The following is a 23,447-nucleotide window of genomic DNA, read 5'->3' as shown; positions in this document are numbered from 1 at the left end:
GACAGGTAAACGCACCATCAAACGTTCTTGGGGTAATTATCACAAAACACCAATACAACCGGCCATATAAATACCAAATCAGTAGAAATTAATCAGTCAACTGGGTATGAACACGATTTGTAGTGCCATACCTAATTTTGGTGTAAAGCAATATATCTGTGGTGAGATCAATACGATAATTCGTATAGACATAGATATAAACTTAACAATTCCTTTCCGAGAGGTGCCTTGGAATACTTTTTAGTTTGCCAGTGCGAAGCCACATTATTTAGACTTTCGGGAGATTATTACTTTATTTTTCAGTTTCACTAAGCAGGTTAATATTACTCCTCTGAATAAAAAATACATAAAATAATTGATACTAATTTCTTTGTAATATCTTTGATACTGTTAAGTTTACCAAGGGTCAGCGCCATAACTGCTGTACAATTGTGAGGCAAGTGATCTTCAAAAATCTTAGTCAAAGCCAAAATAAAACTATAAATAGTATAAGCCAGTACAGCAAGTCAGATAAAGAGGATAACAGGAATAAGTCGCCTCACGCTAGTTGGAATTTTGAATCGGTTAGGGAACCATGTTGGAGTTTTATTACCCAGATAGTCTGGAGCACTGGAGCTTGGTGGAGTGTTATGAGTATTATGGTTAAATAGAGAAAAGACAAGTTGAAGGGCGATTGGTACGCACTATTAATTTTTCTTAGAAAGATTCAAAGAAAAACTATTTAAAGACTGTCAAAACCATGTATTTAAGACACAAGACAATGTTTTAAAAATTTATCTTAATACATGTTAAACCACGTATATCCCAAACCGAAATATGTCGGAAAGTGACCAAAGAATTCAAATTTTTGTTTATCCTAGGGTATGTAAAAATTTAAAAAGTAGAAATATAGACGTCATAGGAGATAAAATACTGGAATATAAGTGGATGATACAAAAATAAATAAAAATAATAACATACACTTTACAACTCAGGGTTAGCGAGTCCCTAAGACATTATAAATATTACATACCCTATGAGAGATGATTGTAGCAGGACCATAGTATACGTCTAGTATCCATTTCTGGTTTCCCTATATAATTATTGTGATTGTATAAAAATTTTTGGTGGAGCTACGGTATTCTTATTAGTCAAATAGCTTTTTAGAGGCTAAAATTATAATATCCAAACAGTTTTATTGAATAAATTGCCCATTTAAAAAATTTATTGACTTATTTTTAATTGATAAATAAATATTACATGAATATGTACTTGACGATTAATGTTTTTATCAGTCTTTTGCTTAATCTGTAATGTAATACAAAATAGAAAAAGATTACACTTGCTGTGTAATTGACGGAAACTGATCTCTGATGACTTTGATAGTGTCAATTTATACACGTTAGTGTTTAATATTGCTAAAGCAATTTTAAATCAACTTTAACATATTGAATGACCGTATAACAGATTAATGAAAATTGTTTGTGCCCGTAAAAATCATTGTTTCAATTATATCTAGAAATACAAAAATAAAACTCTAAAAAACAATAATACGCCCAGTCCTAACATATGGTTCAGAGACCTGGACTCTAACAAAAAGTAATGAAAACATGTTAAAATATTTCGAAAGAAAAGTACTAAGGTGAATCTATGGATCCATCAGTGGAATCAGTGAATGACAATAGAGTGTGGAGAAGACAATGCAACTCCGAACTTTATAGAATATACCAGGAACCTGATATTGTAAAACATATTAAGATAGGATGTCTGAGGTGAATAGGGCATGTCATGCGGATGGAACAAAATGATCCAGCTAAAAAAACGCCCCTTGATAGACCTATTGGTCAAAGAACAACTCAGAACAATATTACTTGATAACATCGATGAAGACATGAGAAATATGGAAATACGTGCTTGGCATAGGAAGCCGCTGGATCGGGACGACTAAAGAATACTTCTTGAGGAGGCTAGTACCCATGATGAAAAAGATAGTTGATGCAAAAGAAAATGACAAATTTATAAAGATTTAAAATCATGTTAAAATAATGATGAAAAGATGACGGTTAACGGAAAAACTCGTGAACAAGTAGAGAATTACAACCATCTTGGCACCATAATCAAGCAGAGGAATGGTTACTTCAAATAAATTAGAGAGCGCATTGAATACACATTTGCACAGTGCGCACATTTACACAGTACCCACATACAAATTTAACAAACTGAGGAAGATGCTTTGTTCAAGGGATCTGAAGCTGGATTTAAGAATTACGTTGGCAATGTGTTATACATATTTTCTCGACCCCACTATATGAAATGGAGAGTGGACCCTGAACGCGGCGATAATTAAAAAACTGGAAGCATTTGAATTGTGAATATATAGGAGAATCCCAAAAATACCATGGGTTGATCATGTAACAATAAAGTGATAATAAAAATGTATAACAGTACGGAAATAATAGAAACAATGAAAATTACAACTTGCATGGATAGTTTAAATGCTGATCTATCGAATTTTTAAGAGCAGCCGCACCTAAAATTAGAATAGCCCTAATGGTTTTCTAAAGAAGAAGAACACAGTTTTGGTACATGCTTTAGGATTTCCTCAAATCAATTCAATAACACAAATAATGATCGTGGATAATCCTTTCAAGAAAATTAAATAAAATATCTATTTATATTATGATGAAAATAAGAAAATTTCTAAAAATTAACGCAATAAAGGAAGGTGGAAGATTACACCGTACGGTTAGTAGGTATAGTCAGGGACACGTGAGAAATACGTATGGCTTGTGAAAAATATGTATAAGGTAGCGTATACCAAAATAAGGACTTTTGTCGAATTGACCAAAAGTTTTCCAGTAACGGTTGGTTTGAATCAGGATTCTCCACTAAGTCCCTACCTATTTACTCTTGTTATAGATGTACTGGATTCATTTCCATAAAATAAATTCAGGTATGCTCTCCTTCAAGCCATCCTGCAAGGAAAAATATTTGGAAAACGAGGTCCAGGAAGAAGAAGAACATCTTGGTTAAAGAACCTCATAATCTGGTTCAATACAACATCTGTACAGCTTTTCCGCGCTGCTTCAGATAAGATAAAGATTGCCATGATGATCGTCATCATTCGTAACGGATAGGCACATCAAGAAGAAGAATAGATGTACTAACAGAGAGGGTAAGAGAGGGTCAATGCTTTTTAAAGAGGGTTGGAGAAGGGCTATTGAAATGGGAGGACTTTGGGGTAACAGATCGAAAACGGAGTACATTTGTTTGGAAGAAATAGGAATGGTTGGGGACTTGGTTGGTTGGAAAGACGAATTGGTTGGGAAAAACTAAGACGAATAAGAGAATTTAAATAAAAGGAAACGGTACATAACGGAAAATGGTAGACTAGAAGAAAAGAAAAGAAACTGCCCACAGGATATAGGCTGGTTGGTTTAACTAAAAGCGAATGAACGAGGCACTTTGTGATCTAAAAATCGGTAAAGTAGTGAGGCCTGCATTGGTGTACGGAAGTGAAGTGTAGCCTATAAAGACGGTGAAAAGGGAAAGAGCCAGGGTGACTACAATCTAATAAAATGTTCAACAACAAAGACTGCAATGGTTTAGTCACATTAGAAATATAGCTAACTGTAGAAGTTGAGGGAAAGAGAGGTAGAGGAAAATCGAGGAGAAGATGAAAGTACTGTGTGGCAGAAGATTTGAGAGAAAAAGCTTTAAATGAAAAAGACAAGATGGACACACAAAAGTGGTGAAGAAGAAGAAGAAGAGTAGTCAAGGAGACGTGAAAAGACTAGATGGACTAAGATAACTCAAATAATATAACACTCCAAGATAGTTAAAAGATTAGGAACAACTACAAAGAGTTAATATTTTAGAAAACGTAGTTTACTATTATTAACTGAAATACTAGTTGACAAGTAACATCGTTGGAAAAAATTAAAAAGAAATATATTCTGACTGAACTTCACAGAGAACTAACTATAAATTAGATTTTTGTAGAACATTATTGAACATTAAAATATTTTAAAAAAGTTAACACTTTTATCAATTTTCTTCTATAATTGTATTATGTCCGTATTGAATTGTTAATTTCTTAAAAACAGTATAATAACAATGTATTAATATTTTTGATATTTCTCCTATTTAACAACAAACATAATAAAAAATTATTTTGAATCTAAAAAACTATTTGACTAGCATCCACTGTAAAATACAAATCACTCCTAAAGCTCAATTATACAAAAGAAAGAATTTTCATTCCAGTTAAAATATTTTAGTAAATTTTGATTTAGTAATTGACCAGTACTAAGAGATTATTAACAATTTTCAACAACTAATAATTTAAATCTATTTAAATACGTATCTTTAAAGTTAAAGCCAAAATTAATCGATTAGTTTTGTTATAAATCTGTTTTTACCAGTCTTTAAAAAGAAGTAATTAGTCGTATTAAAAAAATGGTGTTAAAAAGATTCTTACACTTTTAAAATTAAGAAGGACTGGGTTAGCCCTTTTTCAACCATAGGAGCCCTTTACCTCCAATAGCACTGATTACATCTAAAATAATAGGTAAATATAAGTAAATATGTACAATATCCTGTTATTGAAAACCAAAGAAATACAACCAAGTAAGTATTTACAGAACTAGAATTCAGAATCAAATATCTAAAGTGTTGTATACAGAGGCAGCGAACGTTTTTTAAATTGCTTTTGTTAAATACAAAATATAAAATAACATTTTAAAAATAAAAACTATAATTTGCTTTGTAAATGGCCTGCATTTTGAAAACGTTTTTGGGTATCCAGCATATCTGTAGATGAATTACAAAGTAAATAGTGATATCTTTACCATTTTAACACTTTAAAATACTAAGACGTAGATAGATAGATTTAGAGAGGTGGCCTTTTGGCCTATTCCACTGCGACCTTTTTAGATCTATTGTGGTCCTCTAGTCCTAGATAACATTCTCTAGCCTGGCTCTTTTTAAAAAGTCTAATAGCTTCGAGTATTTTCTTCTCCTAATGCAAAGAACCGCACATTTGCCAGACTGTCACACTGACATAGAATGTGCTCTTCTGTTTCTTTTTCGGGGTGACAGAATCAGCTTCAACTGCCTATTTAGCTTACAGTGCCCTGTTAGAAGAGCTACTATGGCTTTGACTGTTTTCCTGTCTTTGCTTATTAGGTCTGCGTAAATTTTGGCGAATGTTCTGTAATGAACTGTTTCGCCTGACTTTGTCCTGATGAATTCCTCCACCATTCCAGAGATTTGTGAGCTACCCACTTCCTTGTAGCCGTTCTTGTTACTGTCTTTGCAACGCCGCAAATTAAGACTTTAATATTAAGACAAATTATTGTATTCTCTTTCACTTGGTCTAATTGGCATAAATCACAATTAAAATATTATCACTCTAATCAGCATCCCACCCAAGGAATACAAGGAGGAATATCTCTCAAGAAATAAACAATGCAGCAGGGAAAGTGGTTAGCAAAATTCGAAATAAAAGAAGAAATATTTGCTTTTACGATGAGTGCAAATTAGGAGTGGAAGAAAAGAATAAAACAAGATTGAAATGGTAAAGCACAAGCAAAGAAGAGGAACGAGAAAAATAAAAATATCAAATGCAAAGAAATGATTTAAATCGAAGAAAAAAATTAAAAAGTAGAAGAAATTATAAACGAGATAGAGCAAAAAAAATAAAAGACACAACTCAAAACCATTGCACCAATACTTACAAGTAGGTAACCGAAAAAGGACAGCTAATATACCAAGGGTACTATTTATTTTATCACTAGATAAGATAATAAATAAGCTGTCAAATGCAGGAACGACGATATAACCATAGTAGCAACAGATCAAAGATCATTTAAGAAATAGAAGCCAAACTGAGAGGACTGGTAACAAATGAAAATAAAACAAAGAAAAATTCAAGCGGGAAATACAGATTTTTATAGAAATAAAAAAATGTTTAGAGATAAGAAAATAAGCCGAAACACTAAAATATAAATCTACAAAACGACCATAAGACCAATAGTGGTATATGCTGCAGAAACATTTACATTAACAGCAATAGAAGAAGATCAATTGAAAAGACTGGAACCAAAGACGGAATTACAAAAGACAAGAATAGGTGGGTCAAGAGAACCTAATTAGAGCAATTAAAGCACAAAGAATTAGATGGTATGAACGCATAATGGATACCAACAGGTAAAAGAATCAGAGGCAGACTTAAACTGAGATGGAGACAACAAGTGGAAGAAGACTTAAGGAATATGGAAACTCGAAATATAGAAAAGACAATCAGAAAAAGAGGAGAATGGAGAAAAGTAGTGGAAACAGCGAAGTCACACCAGAAACTGTAAAACCAAGCCCAGAATGGGATGATCCCCTACACAAAAAGGATCTTGAAAGTGAAAACGTCTTCATCTTCTTTGAGAGCGTATAGCTTGTATATATAAGCATCCTACCCAAGAACTTTTTTTAAAATTGTCCAGTTTGTGTTCTCCTCAAGAAAACTGTCTTATTCGTATCAGTTAATTAAAATTTCTATACTTTTAACACTATAAGTGTACTTGTCCAAAAAATTTCATCGAACCTTTATTTTCTGCAAATACCTGTCCTGGGTGAGATTATAGCCACAGTTGCCCTTTATGCGTTGCCAAAAGAAGTCCAATTATTTTGAAAAGGGCCGTTTTTCGTATGGTATGTCCTGATTTCATATTTTAGTTTAAATTAACCACCGGACCGTCCCCAAAAAAACCCTCTAACACAATCACTGGAGCTATATTAAACGCTAATTAAAATCTTTAGATGTGCCATAGACATTATGATTGTAATTATTGTATCTTCTATTTCTAAATGAATGTAATGTATTCAATGTAAAGTCTTGTGTATGCTACAAAAAGCTAATCAAAACTGAAAAAAATATGAACATTGTATATGTACAATATTGTTAAAATATGAATGTATGTAAATGGGGTCTTAAACTCTAAGACTCGGCGCTCATGTCAGCTTTCCAAGGAAGACATTTATGAGCGATTTTTTTATTCTTTAACCTTTTGTCATCGACCGATGAGAATTAGTCACAGAAAATTAAAAGTGTTTCTACTATTGCCAAATAATTGGAGACAGTAAATTTTTTGAAAATAAATTCTGGTATAGACAAGCAACAGACCATGCCAAATTAACTTTATTACTAATAATAACCCGTATTTCTGTTCGCATGTCACCTTACGAGCGACCAAAATAAAGAACATTAAAAAGGACCCCTGGTAGAGGACCAATTTGTATTCTTTTATTATGCGCTCTTTTATGATCCAAAATATATAACACACGCGAAATATAATTAGTCGCAGGACTTTAAACAATACTGAAATGACCATACGCAGAAAACTGTTGCATTTGACGGGTAGTCCAACCGATAAAATCGAATGAAATTGTACTAAATCTTCTTGGAATTGGTTTACGTTAGATTAGTTTTGAATAACTTTTTAAGTAGATAATTTTTAAGCAGTTAAGCGGCGTTTACGATAGAAACTTATAAATAAAATAAAATTTGACAAGAAATTTTTCTGTAATCACCGCGAATTTTAAGTGTTAAATTTGCAAACTGTAAGATCCCAAGGTTATCAAAAGAAACCGGCTTAACTGATTCTTAGTTAGTAAGTCAAGAGGCTTATTATTTTATGTAACAGGTATATATTAAATGTAGTAACGGTCCCACAACACTGCCCTGTGGGATTCCTGCTTTGATTGCTTTGACTTCCAACTATGACTGTACTAGATGAACATAATGGATGGAAAGGTATCTTTTGAGTATAAGTAACAAGCTTTTATGCCACACCGTATATACTTTTGTTATATCTAGTAAAATAGCTGAGCATTTATTATTCTCTTCTAGAGATCTCTCGGTAATATTGTTATTTAATGTATTTGGTCTATCGTTGAGAGTTTATTACAAAATCTAAATTATTGAGAATGAATCATTTCTTTATAATCGAGCATAGGTTGATTTCTTATTAGCAATATCTTCTCTAATAATTTATAAATAATTAGTAGCAACGATATTGGTCTGTACGATTCTACTTCATTTACTGGTTTTCCTGTAATTAGTTCAGCTGTTTGCTGCAATATTGGTACATCTGTAACCTGAATGCTGCATTTATAAGATTTTTGATGGCCTTCCTAGTTAACTGTTTTAAAATCTCCATTGTTATTAAGTCAAATTCCCAATCCTTTTTGGAATTGTCACTGTTTTTTATTCATTTGGTTACTTCTTTAGGGGCAATGGCTTTAGTATTTCTTCCCGTCAGTATTGTTCAAATCCTATTCAGTACTCCCATTATCATCATTTTCGGCATCATTCTCCAGGTATTAAATGAACAGATTTGTTTTTTGTTTTCTGTTGCAGCCCATGTTGCATTTTCGTTTGTAATCGTGTAGCATTTTAGTTTTACCCCATATATATTCAAACACCGAAAAATATTCTTAGTCTGTTTGCGTCGCTGAGAATGACAATATAAACATTTTTGAGTCTGTTTATAATAAAACAAATTGGTTTCCGCCTAGATATTTGCGCGTCAAATAAATATGAATATTTCCACTTAGGGTGGTGGGAAAATTTATGCTAAAAAGAGAATGATTTTGGGATAATGATATCACTACTCGATGAACCGCTACCAAAGTAGTAGGTTCTATTGTTTGAGTCTGGATTTTCTTAAAATTCGCTATCGTTATTCTTTATTCGTTTTTGTCGTCAGAAAATTCGTTAGTGAGCAGTCATGAAAAGATATCTGAACGGGAGAGGTGGTTCTTGACAGATAGTTTAAAAAACCGGCAAAATTTTCGTTAAGTCCATGAGAAGGAGGTGAATTTAATCTCAAAATGCTATTTGGCAGTCTTTGTTTAGTGAGGTATATAATCACCGGTTTGTTGAATGCTGTATTCCATGCGAAGGGATTTGAAAAACAGCGTTTCGAAGGGCTGAGAGGCACATATGATGTTAGCTGAAAATTAAGTAGCCGAATCTTGAAGAATACATATTGTTATCATTAGGATAACCTGAAGTCCAATTCGATGTTTGTCCTTTAAGATTTGTCCAGTTTCCATCTCATATGGGTCAAATCCAGATCATTTGATGTTTGTGTGGGACAGTGTGTTTTTTTAAATCTAATTCCAAGGTAATAAACTTTCTTAATAACTTACAAAAGAAATAATGAGCCAGTGAAGCAAAATAGTTTTTGTTAAATTTTTGTTAATGTAAAATAAACATTCTTGGTTAATATATTAAGATTTGCTTTTATGGCAAATTAAAAAAGTTATAAACAAATATAAGTTTTATGAATCAGCTAATTGTCATATTTTAGTTTTGTTTTAAATAAAGTTGACCTTGATAATTAATTAATAATTCAAAAAAATTTGATATTTCATGTCTACATATGACAGTCGGACAGACATTATCCTTTTTCTGTCATTTGCTACATAACCCAAATTTTCAATTCTGTTTTGTTAAAAGATTAAACTCAATGTAAAGTTTGTTGATAAATTTAAATAATTTTATTTGTAATAACTGTATGTGAAATAATAATAGATATGTAAGGTAAACCAGGAGTTTAAAATTATTTCTTTTAAAAAGATTTTCACCCCTAAAATTTTTAGAAAAGAAAAGCATTTCTTTCGAACCAGCAAGAGGATTTTTTTTAAATCGGCGTCCATTTTAAATAGTTCTCTAGAAAAATAGATAATAAAAAAATAGTTTTCTAGTCTAATAGAAATCTTCTTGTCTATTGTTGACCAGGAAATCTCTGTAAGTATTTTTTTGATTTCTTTTTTTGTTGTTAGTTTCTCCAGTCCCTCACATAAAGAAACTTTTATCCACGATCTAGCTCTCCAACCAAAACACGAGTAGCCGTTCGCAAACGTCTCAATTTATTTGCTTATCCTATCTTCAGCCCAGTAATTGTTCAGTTCTCTATTTTAATCCCCCATAAGTAATTTAATATTGTTACAAGTGACACTCAACGTGGTAGGTAAATAAGAATTGCTACAATCGGCTGTTACATTGGTCTTTATTTTTCGTTGGAATTTATTATTTTTGTAAATTTCCACAACGATTAGTCAATGGTTTGATCATCTGTCAGATGTGATCTGTCAGTATCTTTTGGTTTAATTCTTTATTATTGAGAGTGGGGATGTACTTCTTTGGGAGTCGCTTGCTTTACTTAGTTCTTTCTCGTCTGTGCAATATTCTATACCTATTTACTATTTTGTTTACTCTTCTACTTTCTTCTATTTGAACTTTCATTTGTTTGTAATATTTAGATTTTTTCTTTCTGGGTTTTTCTTGACCTAGGCGTTGTGTAACATCTGCTCATTTGATCTTCTTTTTTGATTTTTATTAATAAGTACCTGTTTTTGTTGAACAAATAATGCATTACTTGATGTTGTCGGTTGAAAAAACATATTTTCTTTTTCTTTAGTTCCGGACACCCATATCACACTGTGATCCGAGAGTGCCTGGACTATTTAAAGATTTATATTCAGAAATAGGTAGTTAAAACAGATTATCTATTTTGGGAATATAAAACTTTTATATTTTATGGCAGTATTATTTTTGTTTTGCAAGTAAAAACTTTTAAACTTTTTTCACAATGGGTTTTAATAACTACCGTAATTATGGCTATCGACCGCTGCGACATTTACTTGAAGGAAGTCAATGAATACTAAATTACTGAAATACTGAAAAACCTAGGAAAAGTATAAAAAAGCATAAAAAACTGATCATAGAAGAGGATTAGACACAACAGGGCTGTAGACCCAAGGATGATAATGATGAATATTATTGTAGTGGCGTCTTGTTCTTTTTATTTGTGTTTATGGTAACTTTTTTCTTTTAAAAGTATAAATGTTAGGAAGGAGCGTGAATCTGAATCTGAGTTCAGTAGAACATGTCACATTGTACCTACAGATATATATGTTTTATTAATGATGATTCGTCTAACACACCTTAGCTTCCAATAACCGTAAATCTTACAACACTTTCCTAAAAAAAAACTAGGCAATTTTACCATAAACTAATTTACATGTGTTTTATTCATGTGTCGCTACAGTTACACCCGACAGAAAACAATTAAATTCCACATGTGAACACCTACAGATCATCGCGTTTTTAATGACTTCCTCATGACATAAAAGTATTTTTAACTGTTTTGTAATACTACCGCACTGATAAAAAGATTTTAGAGGTTCAGGAAACTGCCTTTTGTCATCATCGAAGACATGTAGATTTATATATCTTGGCAATAAAACTGTAGGATGTCGAGGGAACTTCATCATTGTGCTTTCTGCAATTTACCGAATAAAACTTTTATAGCAGTCGCGAATCTTGGATCTTTTTGCCGTCCACTAATAGAGAAAACGGGTAAATAAGTTAAAAATAGCCAAAAGCAAACTCAGCATTGTTTAGTAAGTAAAAATGTTAAAAAATATTTTTTGTTTCCGTTCTCGTGAGTTAAAGATTTTAAATCGCTTACATCGTTTCTCCTGGTAGTTGAATATTTGTTATTTGAGATATATATGGATTTAACATTTTTTTATTCATCTATTTATTTCAGTTAATACAAATTCCCATATATTTTGAATGAGCTTTTTATATCTTCCTTCAGTATTTTTCTCTTCGTTTTACATTTTTGTGTAGACAAAAACTTATTATTTTATACAGTAGATTGGCATAACTTAGGGAGAAGATATTTGTGACGTTAAAATTTTTCCAAATGATTTAACTATTTGTAATAATAAGTTCCAATAGTGTGTTCGTTTAGTTCAGTTATAACAAAATTCAATGTTGTGGCACGCCTACTTCTTTTAGTATCTGCCATCAGTGTTGCAATTTGACCCTTTCGAACGCTTTGCGATAATCTATGAAACAATTTACAGTTTGATATTGAATTCCCTATATTTTCTATTATTTCTTTGTTCAAAAGGTGTTCCTTTGTACGAAAGTTTTTAGTGTCATTTATTACGGGTAGCTGCCTTTTTTAGTATTATCCATATTGTAGATTTGCTTGAGACAGACCATTGCTTGAAATCGTATATTTGTTACAGAGAAGTTAATAGTTATAAAGCAATTTAATTCGAAGGTCGTCATTCTTCTTAGTTCTATCCTCTTTGTCTCTCTCCGTTTGTTGGGCGCTTTAAGTTTGAGCTTAACTTTATCTACAAGGAGAGTATGATCTGATTCGCAAATCGCCCTCGGATAATATCTGACTTTTTGATGGGTTTTTAACAACAACATAGTCCACAAACTTGTAAGTGGTTTCGAAAGCTGTGGATGAAGAATGCTTAACATTAAGCTCAGCGATCGTAAGTACAGTGAAGAAATAAGAGGACGAACAAACGAATTAATCCAAAAGATCGCTATGTTATATTGAACTGGGCAGGAAACATATGAAGAATGAAAGACAACGTTGGACGAGGCAAATTATTGAATGGCGACCAAGATCAAATAAGAAAAGTAGAGGCAGATCTCAAACCAGATAAACTGATGACATCAAGCAATGGTTGGTCATGAGAAATGCAAAAAACAAAAAGTCAGAAATAAATCGACATACCTAAAGGAGGCTTACATCCGACGATGGATGAAATTGTTGTTGATAATGATGATAATCCTATTGCTCATAGCTTTAAAGTCGAAGACAGATTTTAGTAATCTTGGTTAGACCAGAATGGCAACACCTGTATAGTTCTGGGGTCTCAGTGCCACAGTAGTAAAAATAATTGCCATTATGTGTTATAAAATAGAGGTGTTAGACAAGGATGCGTGTTGTTACCTGACTTATTCAACATTTATAGTGAATATAGAATGGCTTTAGATGGATGGGCCGGTGGAGTAACGGTGGCTGGTAGAAAAATCTCCAATTAAGATTTGCCTGATGACACTACTCTTATAGCAGCAAATGAACAAGAAATAATTAATCTCCTGCGAAGAGTTGAGTACGAAAGCAATAAAGTTGGTGTTAAAATCAATAAAGCTAATAAAAAATAATGGTGGTCGACAGATTCCACACTATTCAACTGACTAACATGAAATTAATGTGAGTACTGTGATGTAACTAACTGATGTAAATTAAATATGTCAAAAAGATAGACTCACCCTTATCGAACACTCTTAGTAGACTTATGATTAGACTCAATAGTTTCAGTTCAATGGATGCAATATTATTGTATAGGTCTTACGTTCACACGTATTAGTTGTTTTACTTCGTACTTTCACAACACTTTCATTTTATTTTCGCAGCACTTCCAATACTATAAGCCACTTTTACAATACTTAGGCAAATATATGTTGTCAAGTCTTTAGGATTTGTGAATCTACCCTAATATCTAAAAAATTGTGGTTTCTTCTCGTTATATACAGCAGTTAATGTAGTAATGCAACAAGAACAACCCTTTATGCATCAATGTATGCAAACAACAAGTTTTTAAAGATTTAAGAAAACCGACTCGTGTGCTTTTCATACTCAAAACTCTGTAGGTGTGAGGTGTTTGGGACGTTCCTTTTTTCTTTTATAATAGGTCAAAGCACATAACAGTTTTAGAAATAATAGTGAAAATGAAACGAGCTCACTTAAAATGGACTAAACCCAATTGATAAAAAGAGTCATTTAGAAAATACAAATAATTCCATCGAATCAATAGTCGTGTCATAATGACCGATTGTATAACAGGAATCAATAGCTCAATCGATATATAGAACAAATACACAAATATACCAAATAAAAGTGAATCAGTATCATGTGAATGTATTAAAAAAAAACCCAGTAGTCATCTGCACCCAAAACTGATGAAAAATTGGCAAGATAAGATTTTAAGTAAAATTCAAAATTATCTTCACTATCTACTGGAAATTTTATAGATAACTGTTATTAAATCTCTTGGAAATATTTTAGTATATTTGCACAAATAGTGTGACGGTGATTTTAAACGATCACGTAATGATTGAGTAAACACAATTTTTTTTACAAAATAAAGCTTCAACGAAAAGTAAATTGAAACGTAATTTTCAATTTTTTAGTCTTCAGGTGACAAAAATTTAATTATGGAGTACTTTAGAGTTGTCTTTGGAGACACTCATTTATTTTTCCTTGTATTTCCAGACACTACACCCTAGATTGTATATTTTACAGGGGTCTTTAACCTCGTGGACCTTCACATACTGCTATCTGAAAGATATTTTATGTATATCCTTCAGAGTGTCCAGTGAGAACTGAAAACATTTGTGCTCAGTTAATTTAAAGTTAATTTTTTTAAAGCTATTCTTTAGACTAAAAAGACCTATATCACTAAAAATAAAGATTATTTTTAGTGATATAGATCTTTTAGTCTGAAATAGTAGGTTTTCCCAGTAGACTGCACTAAGTTCATTTTCCCATTTTTGGATTTCTTCTACGATGTAAGTTTTTGGGATACCGCAAAATAATTTTGGTCCGATAAAAGGACCACTTTCATTTAAAGCAGGATTCAGCAATTCATGACCAGCAATTTTTTATGCCTGACACTCAACCGTACAACTTATCCATCAGTCGACTCGATATACTCGAGAGTTCCAATTTAAAGTACATAGTAGATACACTTTGAATGAAATATCTTAAAAGCTATTAGGCTAAAGTATGGTCTGAACAATGAACCCACCAAGCTAGTCACATCGAAGTTAATTCGCTAGCCAGCTGAGCCTTCGACTTCTTGTATATGGTAGTTAAATCTCAGGGTATAGTTTAAGCCGTAGATATTTTGCATAATTTTTGTAATGATACTAACGCAAAAAACGAGGAAATTTTGTTAATAATAGCGACACTTGAAATAAAAAACTATTTTTTACGCAAATACTTCATAAAAAAATATTTATTGGTTCACTGAATATCAATTTTAATTCTATTCACTGCCTCTGTAACCAAACATAATAATTTCTTACTCGTAAAATAATTTACCAAATATTCAGATAGTTGGTAAACATTTTTTATCTAATCATGTAAGCAACTTTTTGTTTTTTTAATAGTGGTTAAACGTTTTGTAAACTATTTTACTAAAGTAATTAATTAATGCAACATAATTTTTAAAGAAGTTTCTAAAGGAAAACTTAAAATATGCTTCATCAAAGATATAATTATTTTTTACCAACTGACAACATCGATGCTGATCTGTCAAAATAATCTAAAACGCAAAATAAACTGAAATAAATTAAACCATTGCATTGTTATGGATGTGACACTTCTACATGTGATTTATAGTTGATGAATTAGTTCTTAGATACAATTTTTTAATTCTACAAGACAATCTCTAATGCACTAGTCTATTGTCATTTTTATCTTCGTTTAAACGAAGATATTAATACATGGTTATACTATAGATATAATCCAGGTCAGAGGGCTAAGGTCTGGTAAACAAGGATATTTGAAACAGAAAGACGGTCTTAGATTTAATTTCAATGCAGGGCATCTGCCATCCGCTTAGACGTATTTCAACCTCATTAGGTATTATCAGAGCGACATATGCAGAGGCTCCGAATCGAAATTAAATCTCTCCGGTAATAGTACAATAATTATAAAAATAATTAGTTTCGCCCAGTAGGAAATCTTAGGATTTCTAATGTTAAGGAGATGTATGTTAAGTTTGGTGCTCGTTTTCTGTCTCGGTTATTAATGCGGCGTCGTCTGAATAATATATTTCGATTTCTTTGTTCCCCATTCTGTAACCATGACCTTTACGTACTGCTTGTATTATTTCGTCCATTATTATAGTAAAGAGAAGTGAACTTAACCAGTCACCCTGTATGACTCCGCTTTGTACTGGTATACACTGTGTTAGTTTTCCATTTATCTTTGCCTGTATTCGATTATGGAAGTAGATGTTTTCGATGGTTTTTATAATATTGATTGGTATGTTTCTTTTATACAGTAGGTGTAAGACGTCTTCCACTTGGATGCGATCGAAAGCCTTTGTCAGGTCTATAAAACAAAGATATGCTGGTTTATTATACTCGATGGCATTCTCTGTGATTTGTCTTAGTACAAATACGCTCTTACGAATACGTCTTATGCTCTTTTGGTTCTACGCAGGATCTTCCGGATCTGAATCCTTGACAAAAAAGTTATAATAGAAAAATTGAAAAGAATAAAATTAGTAGATGCAGGTAGATAAATAAAAGATGATAATAGCATAATAAATAAAACAAATATAAAAATACAGGATATAAAAGAGTTGACCCAGAAAAACATGATTGAGTCGAATAAGTAACATGTAAGAAACAACGAAAAACAATAAAAGAATTGATAAAGTTAAGATTAAAAAACAATAATAATTGACTATTTCCATTCAATGATCACTAGCAAGGGCTTTAACAAATGTACAAAACCTACTTGTATCATACAACCTTTATAGGCCTATAAATCTGAGTACTATCTTTTAAAATCGTAAGGCTATTCTTGAAGAAAGAAATATTTTTAAAACTAGATAGATAACTTTCATACCAAGTCATTCCAGCTATAGAAAACCAGAGAAAAATATACAATTAAAAAAAACTAGAAAATCATTTGAAGGAATTGGGAATGAATAAAATTTTGATATAATTAAGATATTCAGAATATTATTGTGCAAGTAACGCTGCAGGATAAATTCAGCTATCCACAAAAAGAAACGGAATAACTTACCGAATGCTTGCGTAGATGGATAATTTTACTTTACACCAACTTGCCTTGGTGTTACTTTCAAACTGTCTAGAGGAGACACAAATGTTTTCAACTTAAACAACACTACATATAAATTATATTGTCTCGAATTTGTCTGACATCGCAAATATATTGGATTCTGGTTTTTTATTTTAACATTGTATGATATAATAATCTGCTGCAACTAATAAACGAATCGTGTGAATGACAGATGAATTTTACGGTCGTAAAATTTAATGATCTTATAAATCTCCAGTGTCCCCAACAACAATAAATAAACAAGTTAAACCAGTTTTAACATTGAAATTAATGTTTTTTATCTCGTTTTCATACGTGGATATACTGTCCCATTAATAAAATTTGTAATTACAAGGCATAATTATGAATTCTTCTCTTTTGTAATTTCTAACGGACTATATTCTTTAGCTACTTGCATATTATAGTAGGAAATTCCAAAATTAGGAAATCTTAAGAAAAAAGAAAATTTAAACAAAATACTAAACATTTCACAGGATTTCCGAAAAGTATTTGCAAAAGGAAAGCAATTGAAGGTTAAAAGAAAATGAAAACAGCTGGAAATAAGTCAAGTAAAGAAACAAAATAATAATATTAGTGAAGAGAAATACCATAAACAGTTGATAAAAGCATACGAAGAGCAAGCAAAAAATCATGAAATTTTTTAATTGGATTCTGGAAAGAACCATCTAAGAGGTTTTAGGAAAAACCTTATTGGATGTTCTAGAAAAATACCTTAATTATTATTTAAGCTAGAAAAAAAGGTTGGCTTTAAAAGGATAACCTGCAATAAATTTAAAGAATCAGACATAACAGTCAAAAAAGTGAATTTTGTGGCAAAAGATGAATAAATGTAACCAAATTAGGAAGAGGTAACTAAATAGAACTTTCAGTGATTTAAAAGACTATGTAACTTCCGTATGATCCTATTAAGTACAGTCTTTGAAAAGAGGAAAAGATCATTAAATTGTACAAAACAACATTTTGTGTACTCTTTATACTTAACTTCATAATGCTTCTTATATCCTTTGTCAATCCACTGCTGGATATAGGTATACCTATTCGTCCCTATTCCAGGCTTTTCCATGCTTTCCTCTCTTCTGCCGTTTTTGTTCAGTTTGTCTTAAATATTTTTCGAATATCATCAACCATCTTAGTAATCATTTTCTAATATTTTTCTTTTAAATACGATCTCGATTTTGTTCACTTGTTTGGCAAGTATCCGGCTGTGACTGTTAATTTATTTCATTACTCCAGCATCCTTTATTCTGTTTTAAATGTCCCAGTTTGCTTATTCTGTGTCTTATTCATATTACTAACACAAACACATTTCATCCATCGCTAACCTCGTCCCTCAGAACTGAAAGTCCATATATGACTACTGGTAATATGCAACCGTCTCACATTACCAAGGTAGCACATGTTAGTCGAAATCTTATGTAACTTTAGCATTTTGATTTTCCTTCTTCATTTTGGTGATACATCCAAAGTAGATATAGTGTTCCGACTTCTTCTATTGGAACTTGCAAAAAATCACAGATTATTAGATCTGCTCACGGGTGATTTTCTATTCTTCATTTATTTTAACCAACATTCAATTACGGAACCCGTTGTTTTGGGAAGGACATCTGATCCTATAATGCATATTTTTATATCTGCTTCGTTACGATACCAATACCGATACCATACGATAAAACGGAACCAATGTCGAAGTAGTGGAAAGATATGGATATTTGGGAATAATTACTAACTCCACAAACGATTATTTCCAGAAATTAAAAGCAGGATTAAATAGCTAGAACAAACTTCAACAAAATGAGAAATTTAACTTTGGAGCTGAAAGTTGGGTTGACTATGAGCTGTGTTTTCTCAACTTTGTTTTATGGAATGGAAGCTTGGACTTTAAATGTGGCATCAATGAAAAAACTCGAATTATTCGAGTTGTAGGTTTATTGAAGAATTTTGAAAATATCGTGGACAGAATACTCCACAAATACAGATGTTTTAAGAAAGATAAAAAAAGAAATGGAAATTTTAAATACCATTAAAACAAGAACATTTTAATATCTCGGACACATTACACGTAAAGAGAGATACACCTTGCTCCAACTGGTTATGCAGGGAAAGATCCAAGGAAAAGGAGTGACGGAGAAAAATATATGGCTATCAGAGAATGGTATTGATCTACATTAAATGAACTTTTAAGAGTAGCCGGCTCTGAAGTCCGAATAGCTATGATAATTGCCGACCTTCTTTGCAGAGATGGCACCTAAAAAGATGATGCTTTCGGGATTCAAGTCAATTTGTTATCTTCTGACTCTTTATCTTGCTGTATTTGAATTTCGTTTTAATCCATATGATATTTGTTATTATTACTTTCCATTTCGGTAGCTTATCCAATTTTAGATTTATTGATAGATAATATAATTAAAATGAATAAAATATTATATCAAATGTGAACTAACAGTTAACGTGGATGTAAAGTGTCCCAAAATACACGAAAGATTTGAATTTGCCGCAATTTTTGCAGTAAAGTGTTAACAACAACAAAAAAGAAACAATTTGACAGCTAACAGTTTAGGGTTAGTAAAAAATGGAACGTTACATGAGAGAACAACGAGTTTTCAATATTAAACAATATTTTAAAAATAATAAAAGTTTCTCGGTCGGAGTTCGGAAAATTTTTTACAAAATATGGTCACAATATTGATTTAAATTCGGTAACTGTAAAGAGAATAATTACCGGAAGCATCAATTCGGCGTCATGGACAAATTTCAAGAAGTTCTGTACAGCGTATACTCACTGCACTGCAAGATCTGCATTTGCATGCTTACAAAGTTCAACTGACATAAGAACTGAAGCCTAATGACCATGCATAGCGAAGAGAGTTCGTTGAATGGATCTTAAACATTAACAAGATGCTGATTTTCTGAACCAAATCATCTAAGCGATGGAGCACATTTTCATCTTGATGGCTTTCTTATTAGTTAAAATTGTCGCATTTGGGGTTCTGAGAGCCCACATGTGACCATTCGAAAAAAATGCATCTACAACGTTATCGCCGTTTGGTGAGGATTTTGAGCTGGAGGCATCATATTCGTTGAAAATGAGGCTGGTCAAGCAGTGACTGTTACTGGTGCTTGATATCGCAACATGATAAAAGAGTTCGTGCTACCGAAATAGATGATATTGGTCCCCCAGCCCGCCAAATCATTGAATTACTACATGGGACATTTCCTGGACGTGTAATCTCTCGTTTCATTGATCAGAATTGGCCTAGATTGTTTATTTAACACCATTAGATCTCTTTTTATGGGGCTATTTGAAGGCAAAGGACTATGCCAACAAGCCTACAGTCAGCCTTTCATTGAAGGAGGAAATTCAACGCTGCATTAACGAACTTAAGCCATGTTTATGCAAAATAGCGGTGAAAAATTTTGACAAAGGATGATGTACTTTATGATTCGATGAAAAAAAATTACAATATAAAGAAAAAACAATGTTTTCTATTAAATTCAAATCTTTTGTAAATTTTGGGATACATCTTATATGTATAGGCGAGATAAAAATAGCTAAACACTAAAGATACACTAAAAAAACTTACAAAATCCACAACGATGGAAAGTATACTATAAACTCCTGATTTCCACTAGTATAAAGGCAAAATTTAAATATGATAGAAGCAGTAAACCAATAAATTCGAAATAAAATTAAAATGTCAAAAATATAGAAAAATATAACAAAAATTGTTTTTTTTAGTTCAGTTTTATTTTATTTCTAAGTTAAAACAGAAAAAAATACTACTGGTAAAAGATAGAGTATTTTAGAAGACATAAGAAAAATGCTAGAAAAAACTCGAAAATTAATTGTTATTGATGATATAAGCCAGAAATAATTCGTACCGAATAGGTGAAGACCGAATAGCAAAACAAATAATTAAAGTGGAAAAAAGAAAATCTCGTGTGGGCGGCTAAATGGAAAAAATACAGATTCAAAATACAAAAAAAGAACATAAAAGCAAATAATACAAAAAAATATGTAAGTGATTTAATTTGGAAATATCGGTAAACAGAAATAGGAAACCTAATATTAAAGATGTTGCACGAAGAGAGAAAACTATGAAAACAAAAAAGCTGCAAGCACAGCTTTACAAAACAGATAATAAGCAAAATAGACGAAAGTATTAGTCATACGAAGAAGATGGAGAACAGAGGAAAATTAGTTATAAATATAAAATATGTTACACTAATAATTATGTTGATAGAATAACAAAGAATCGACTCGAAAATTAGGTTGAAATAAATCATAACATACAAAAAAAAATCATAACGGTAAGAAAACGTAAATAATGTAACAAAAGTTAACCTTTGTTGCCAAAATATAAAAGGCCGCCAACTTGTCTAATGCAACATATTTTATAAGAGAAGAAAAAGTCAAATTTTAAATTTATTAAAACAATGAATGACACATTTATAGTGTAAACTGTGAATATTAAAACATTTTATGCTTGCAGAACCTTTCCAAATAATATGTTTTGTTGCAAATAATATATACACCGAGACGATTAATTTGAATATTTAACGCAGACAGTTAGTTTTCGTAAAATTTTGCATATTTTAAATTATCCTTTAAAAACCATTAAAGATATTGAAAAAAAATTTGACAAAAAAAGAAAGTTCTGACTTACCTGTGTTGTTTGAGGTTTGTCCTGCCGTTTAAAACTCTTCCCGCAAATTTCGCAACTGAACGTCACCTCTGACTCTTGTGCGTCCTTTCGTGAATCATGAGGTTGTACGGTTTCGTAAACCTCCTTTGACAATACTTGCAGACAAACTCGCACTTGGACCTCATTTTTCTCCTGAACTGACCTCCGCTGACGTCGTTGTCAATCTGCATAATGGCAAACATCTTGGCGTTTTATCTTTATAACCTGTTTACTGAACGATAATAATCTGATAATCTCAATCTTTATCCCAGAAACGATGAGGTTAACTAGGATGTGAACACGTAAGTGGTTTCTTACTCTCACTATTTGTAATTTTTGTATTTGTTTTATTATTAGGCGGTTGATCAATCGGAATCACCTCAAATCACGATTATTTTAAGATGTAATAGTATTGCGTAGTAATCAGGCAGCAGAGGAGAATCCGGTGTGGTAGAACCTGCAAAGAATTTAATTGCTATTAGAAAGACAATTACTTGAAAACAATGGGATTTTTAATTTAACTTTGCATGCATTAAAATATGATCATTATTGCTGTGTCATTCTATAAAGGTCATGTGTGTTTTTCAATATGGAAAATTGATCTTCTGCTTGTAGGTTATATTCTAAGGACATTTTTGATTTTTACGGTAATCTATATTTATCGATTACTGTATGAAATAGGCTAACGCATTACAGTCCAATAACTCAGATTTTGCAAGAATGACATTCTCTTAGAATATATTTTCGTTATTTTCAGAAATGTTACCTTTTCTGTCTTCACTGCTTTAATATACCTTCGGTTTTTCTTAATACATTGATATACTTTTTGATTTCCTGCGAAATCTCGATAACAAATACAAAAAATTTGCTACATATCTACACAACATTCTATCTGAAATACTTATTTCACTCATTTACCAGTTAGCACCTTGACCATCATTTTCAAAACTTTATTGAAAAAACTACAGAAAGATAATTATTTAAACTAAATACTTATTTATATAAATATATTTAAATTTAAATTTTAGTCGTAAATTAAAATAAATTAATCACCAACGTTATTAAATAGTTTTTTAAATAACTCTTTTGGTCAATTTTTTGTCCTCACTTGTATTTATAAACCTTCTGTTGGGCATATTCTTAGTTCCTTACCAACTTACTATGTTCATTGATAAGTACCTTAGTTCAGATTTCTTCTTCTTGCATATTCGAATTTACTTATTCCATTTGATTCGAATATTTTATTTTCATTTGAAGAAAATGAGATAGTAGAATAGTAAAAGTTAATAAAAAACGCTGTTTGTCCGGTACGATAATTATAGGAAAGAAATCTTAACCTCCCGAGTCAATCATATTTTGTTCTTAAAACTAGACGTTTAATTAACAATATTAATAATATTAACTACACGTTAATATAAATAATAATACGATTAATTTTTTCGCAAAAATTACGAAAATTATTTGGTTGCTGTAGCTTAAGGTAAGATTTATTAAGAAAAATAATTTAAAACTTTGTTAGTTTATATTTAGTTGGTATATATGCAATAAGTTTATTATTCTAAAAATGTAATTTTTAATTCGTTTAAAAGTTTTTTGATTCTAAAATATTGGCAGCGAATGTGGTGATACGTAAAAAATATATTACAAAACTGGAGCTTTCCCAACAAATCATCATCATCATCATCATTGGCTTTTACAAACTCTTCGTGAGTTTTTGCCGCGTTTACTATTGCCTTCCATTGATTCCGATCCTGTGCTATTATTTCCCATGGCCTTACTTCCATCTTCTCCAGATCTTCCCTGACTGCGTCTTTCCACCTTTTTCTAGGCCTTCTGTCGATCTTCTACTTCTACTTTCCCAACAAATGACTTGTCAAACTCGAGCTACGCTGGTTTTTCTATGTAGATTGATTTCATATCGTAGATCGAGACTTTTTTTTTTATAACAACTTAAGAACTACTGGATCGATTTGGCTAATTTTTATTTTAAAATATTTGTATAAAATAAAATATACCAAATTAA

At 31.5% G+C, this 23,447-nt stretch overlaps 1 protein-coding gene across 1 annotated transcript in view; it reads right to left on the bottom strand.

Annotated features, from left to right (window-relative positions):
- Window positions 1-23,447, bottom strand: part of LOC140446964 (protein drumstick-like) — a 40,719-nt gene that overhangs the window by 2,514 nt on the left and 14,758 nt on the right. The window contains 3 exon segments of the mRNA XM_072539556.1: window positions 4,460-4,537; window positions 21,407-21,477; window positions 21,480-21,881. Coding sequence (XP_072395657.1) covers window positions 4,532-4,537; window positions 21,407-21,477; window positions 21,480-21,627 — 225 coding nt within the window. The 5' untranslated portion in view covers window positions 21,628-21,881 and the 3' untranslated portion in view covers window positions 4,460-4,531.

Source organism: Diabrotica undecimpunctata, chromosome 7, assembly GCF_040954645.1.
Source record: "Diabrotica undecimpunctata isolate CICGRU chromosome 7, icDiaUnde3, whole genome shotgun sequence".
Classification (NCBI taxonomy): domain Eukaryota; kingdom Metazoa; phylum Arthropoda; class Insecta; order Coleoptera; family Chrysomelidae; genus Diabrotica; species Diabrotica undecimpunctata.
This window is presented reverse-complemented; position numbering and strand designations above follow the sequence as displayed.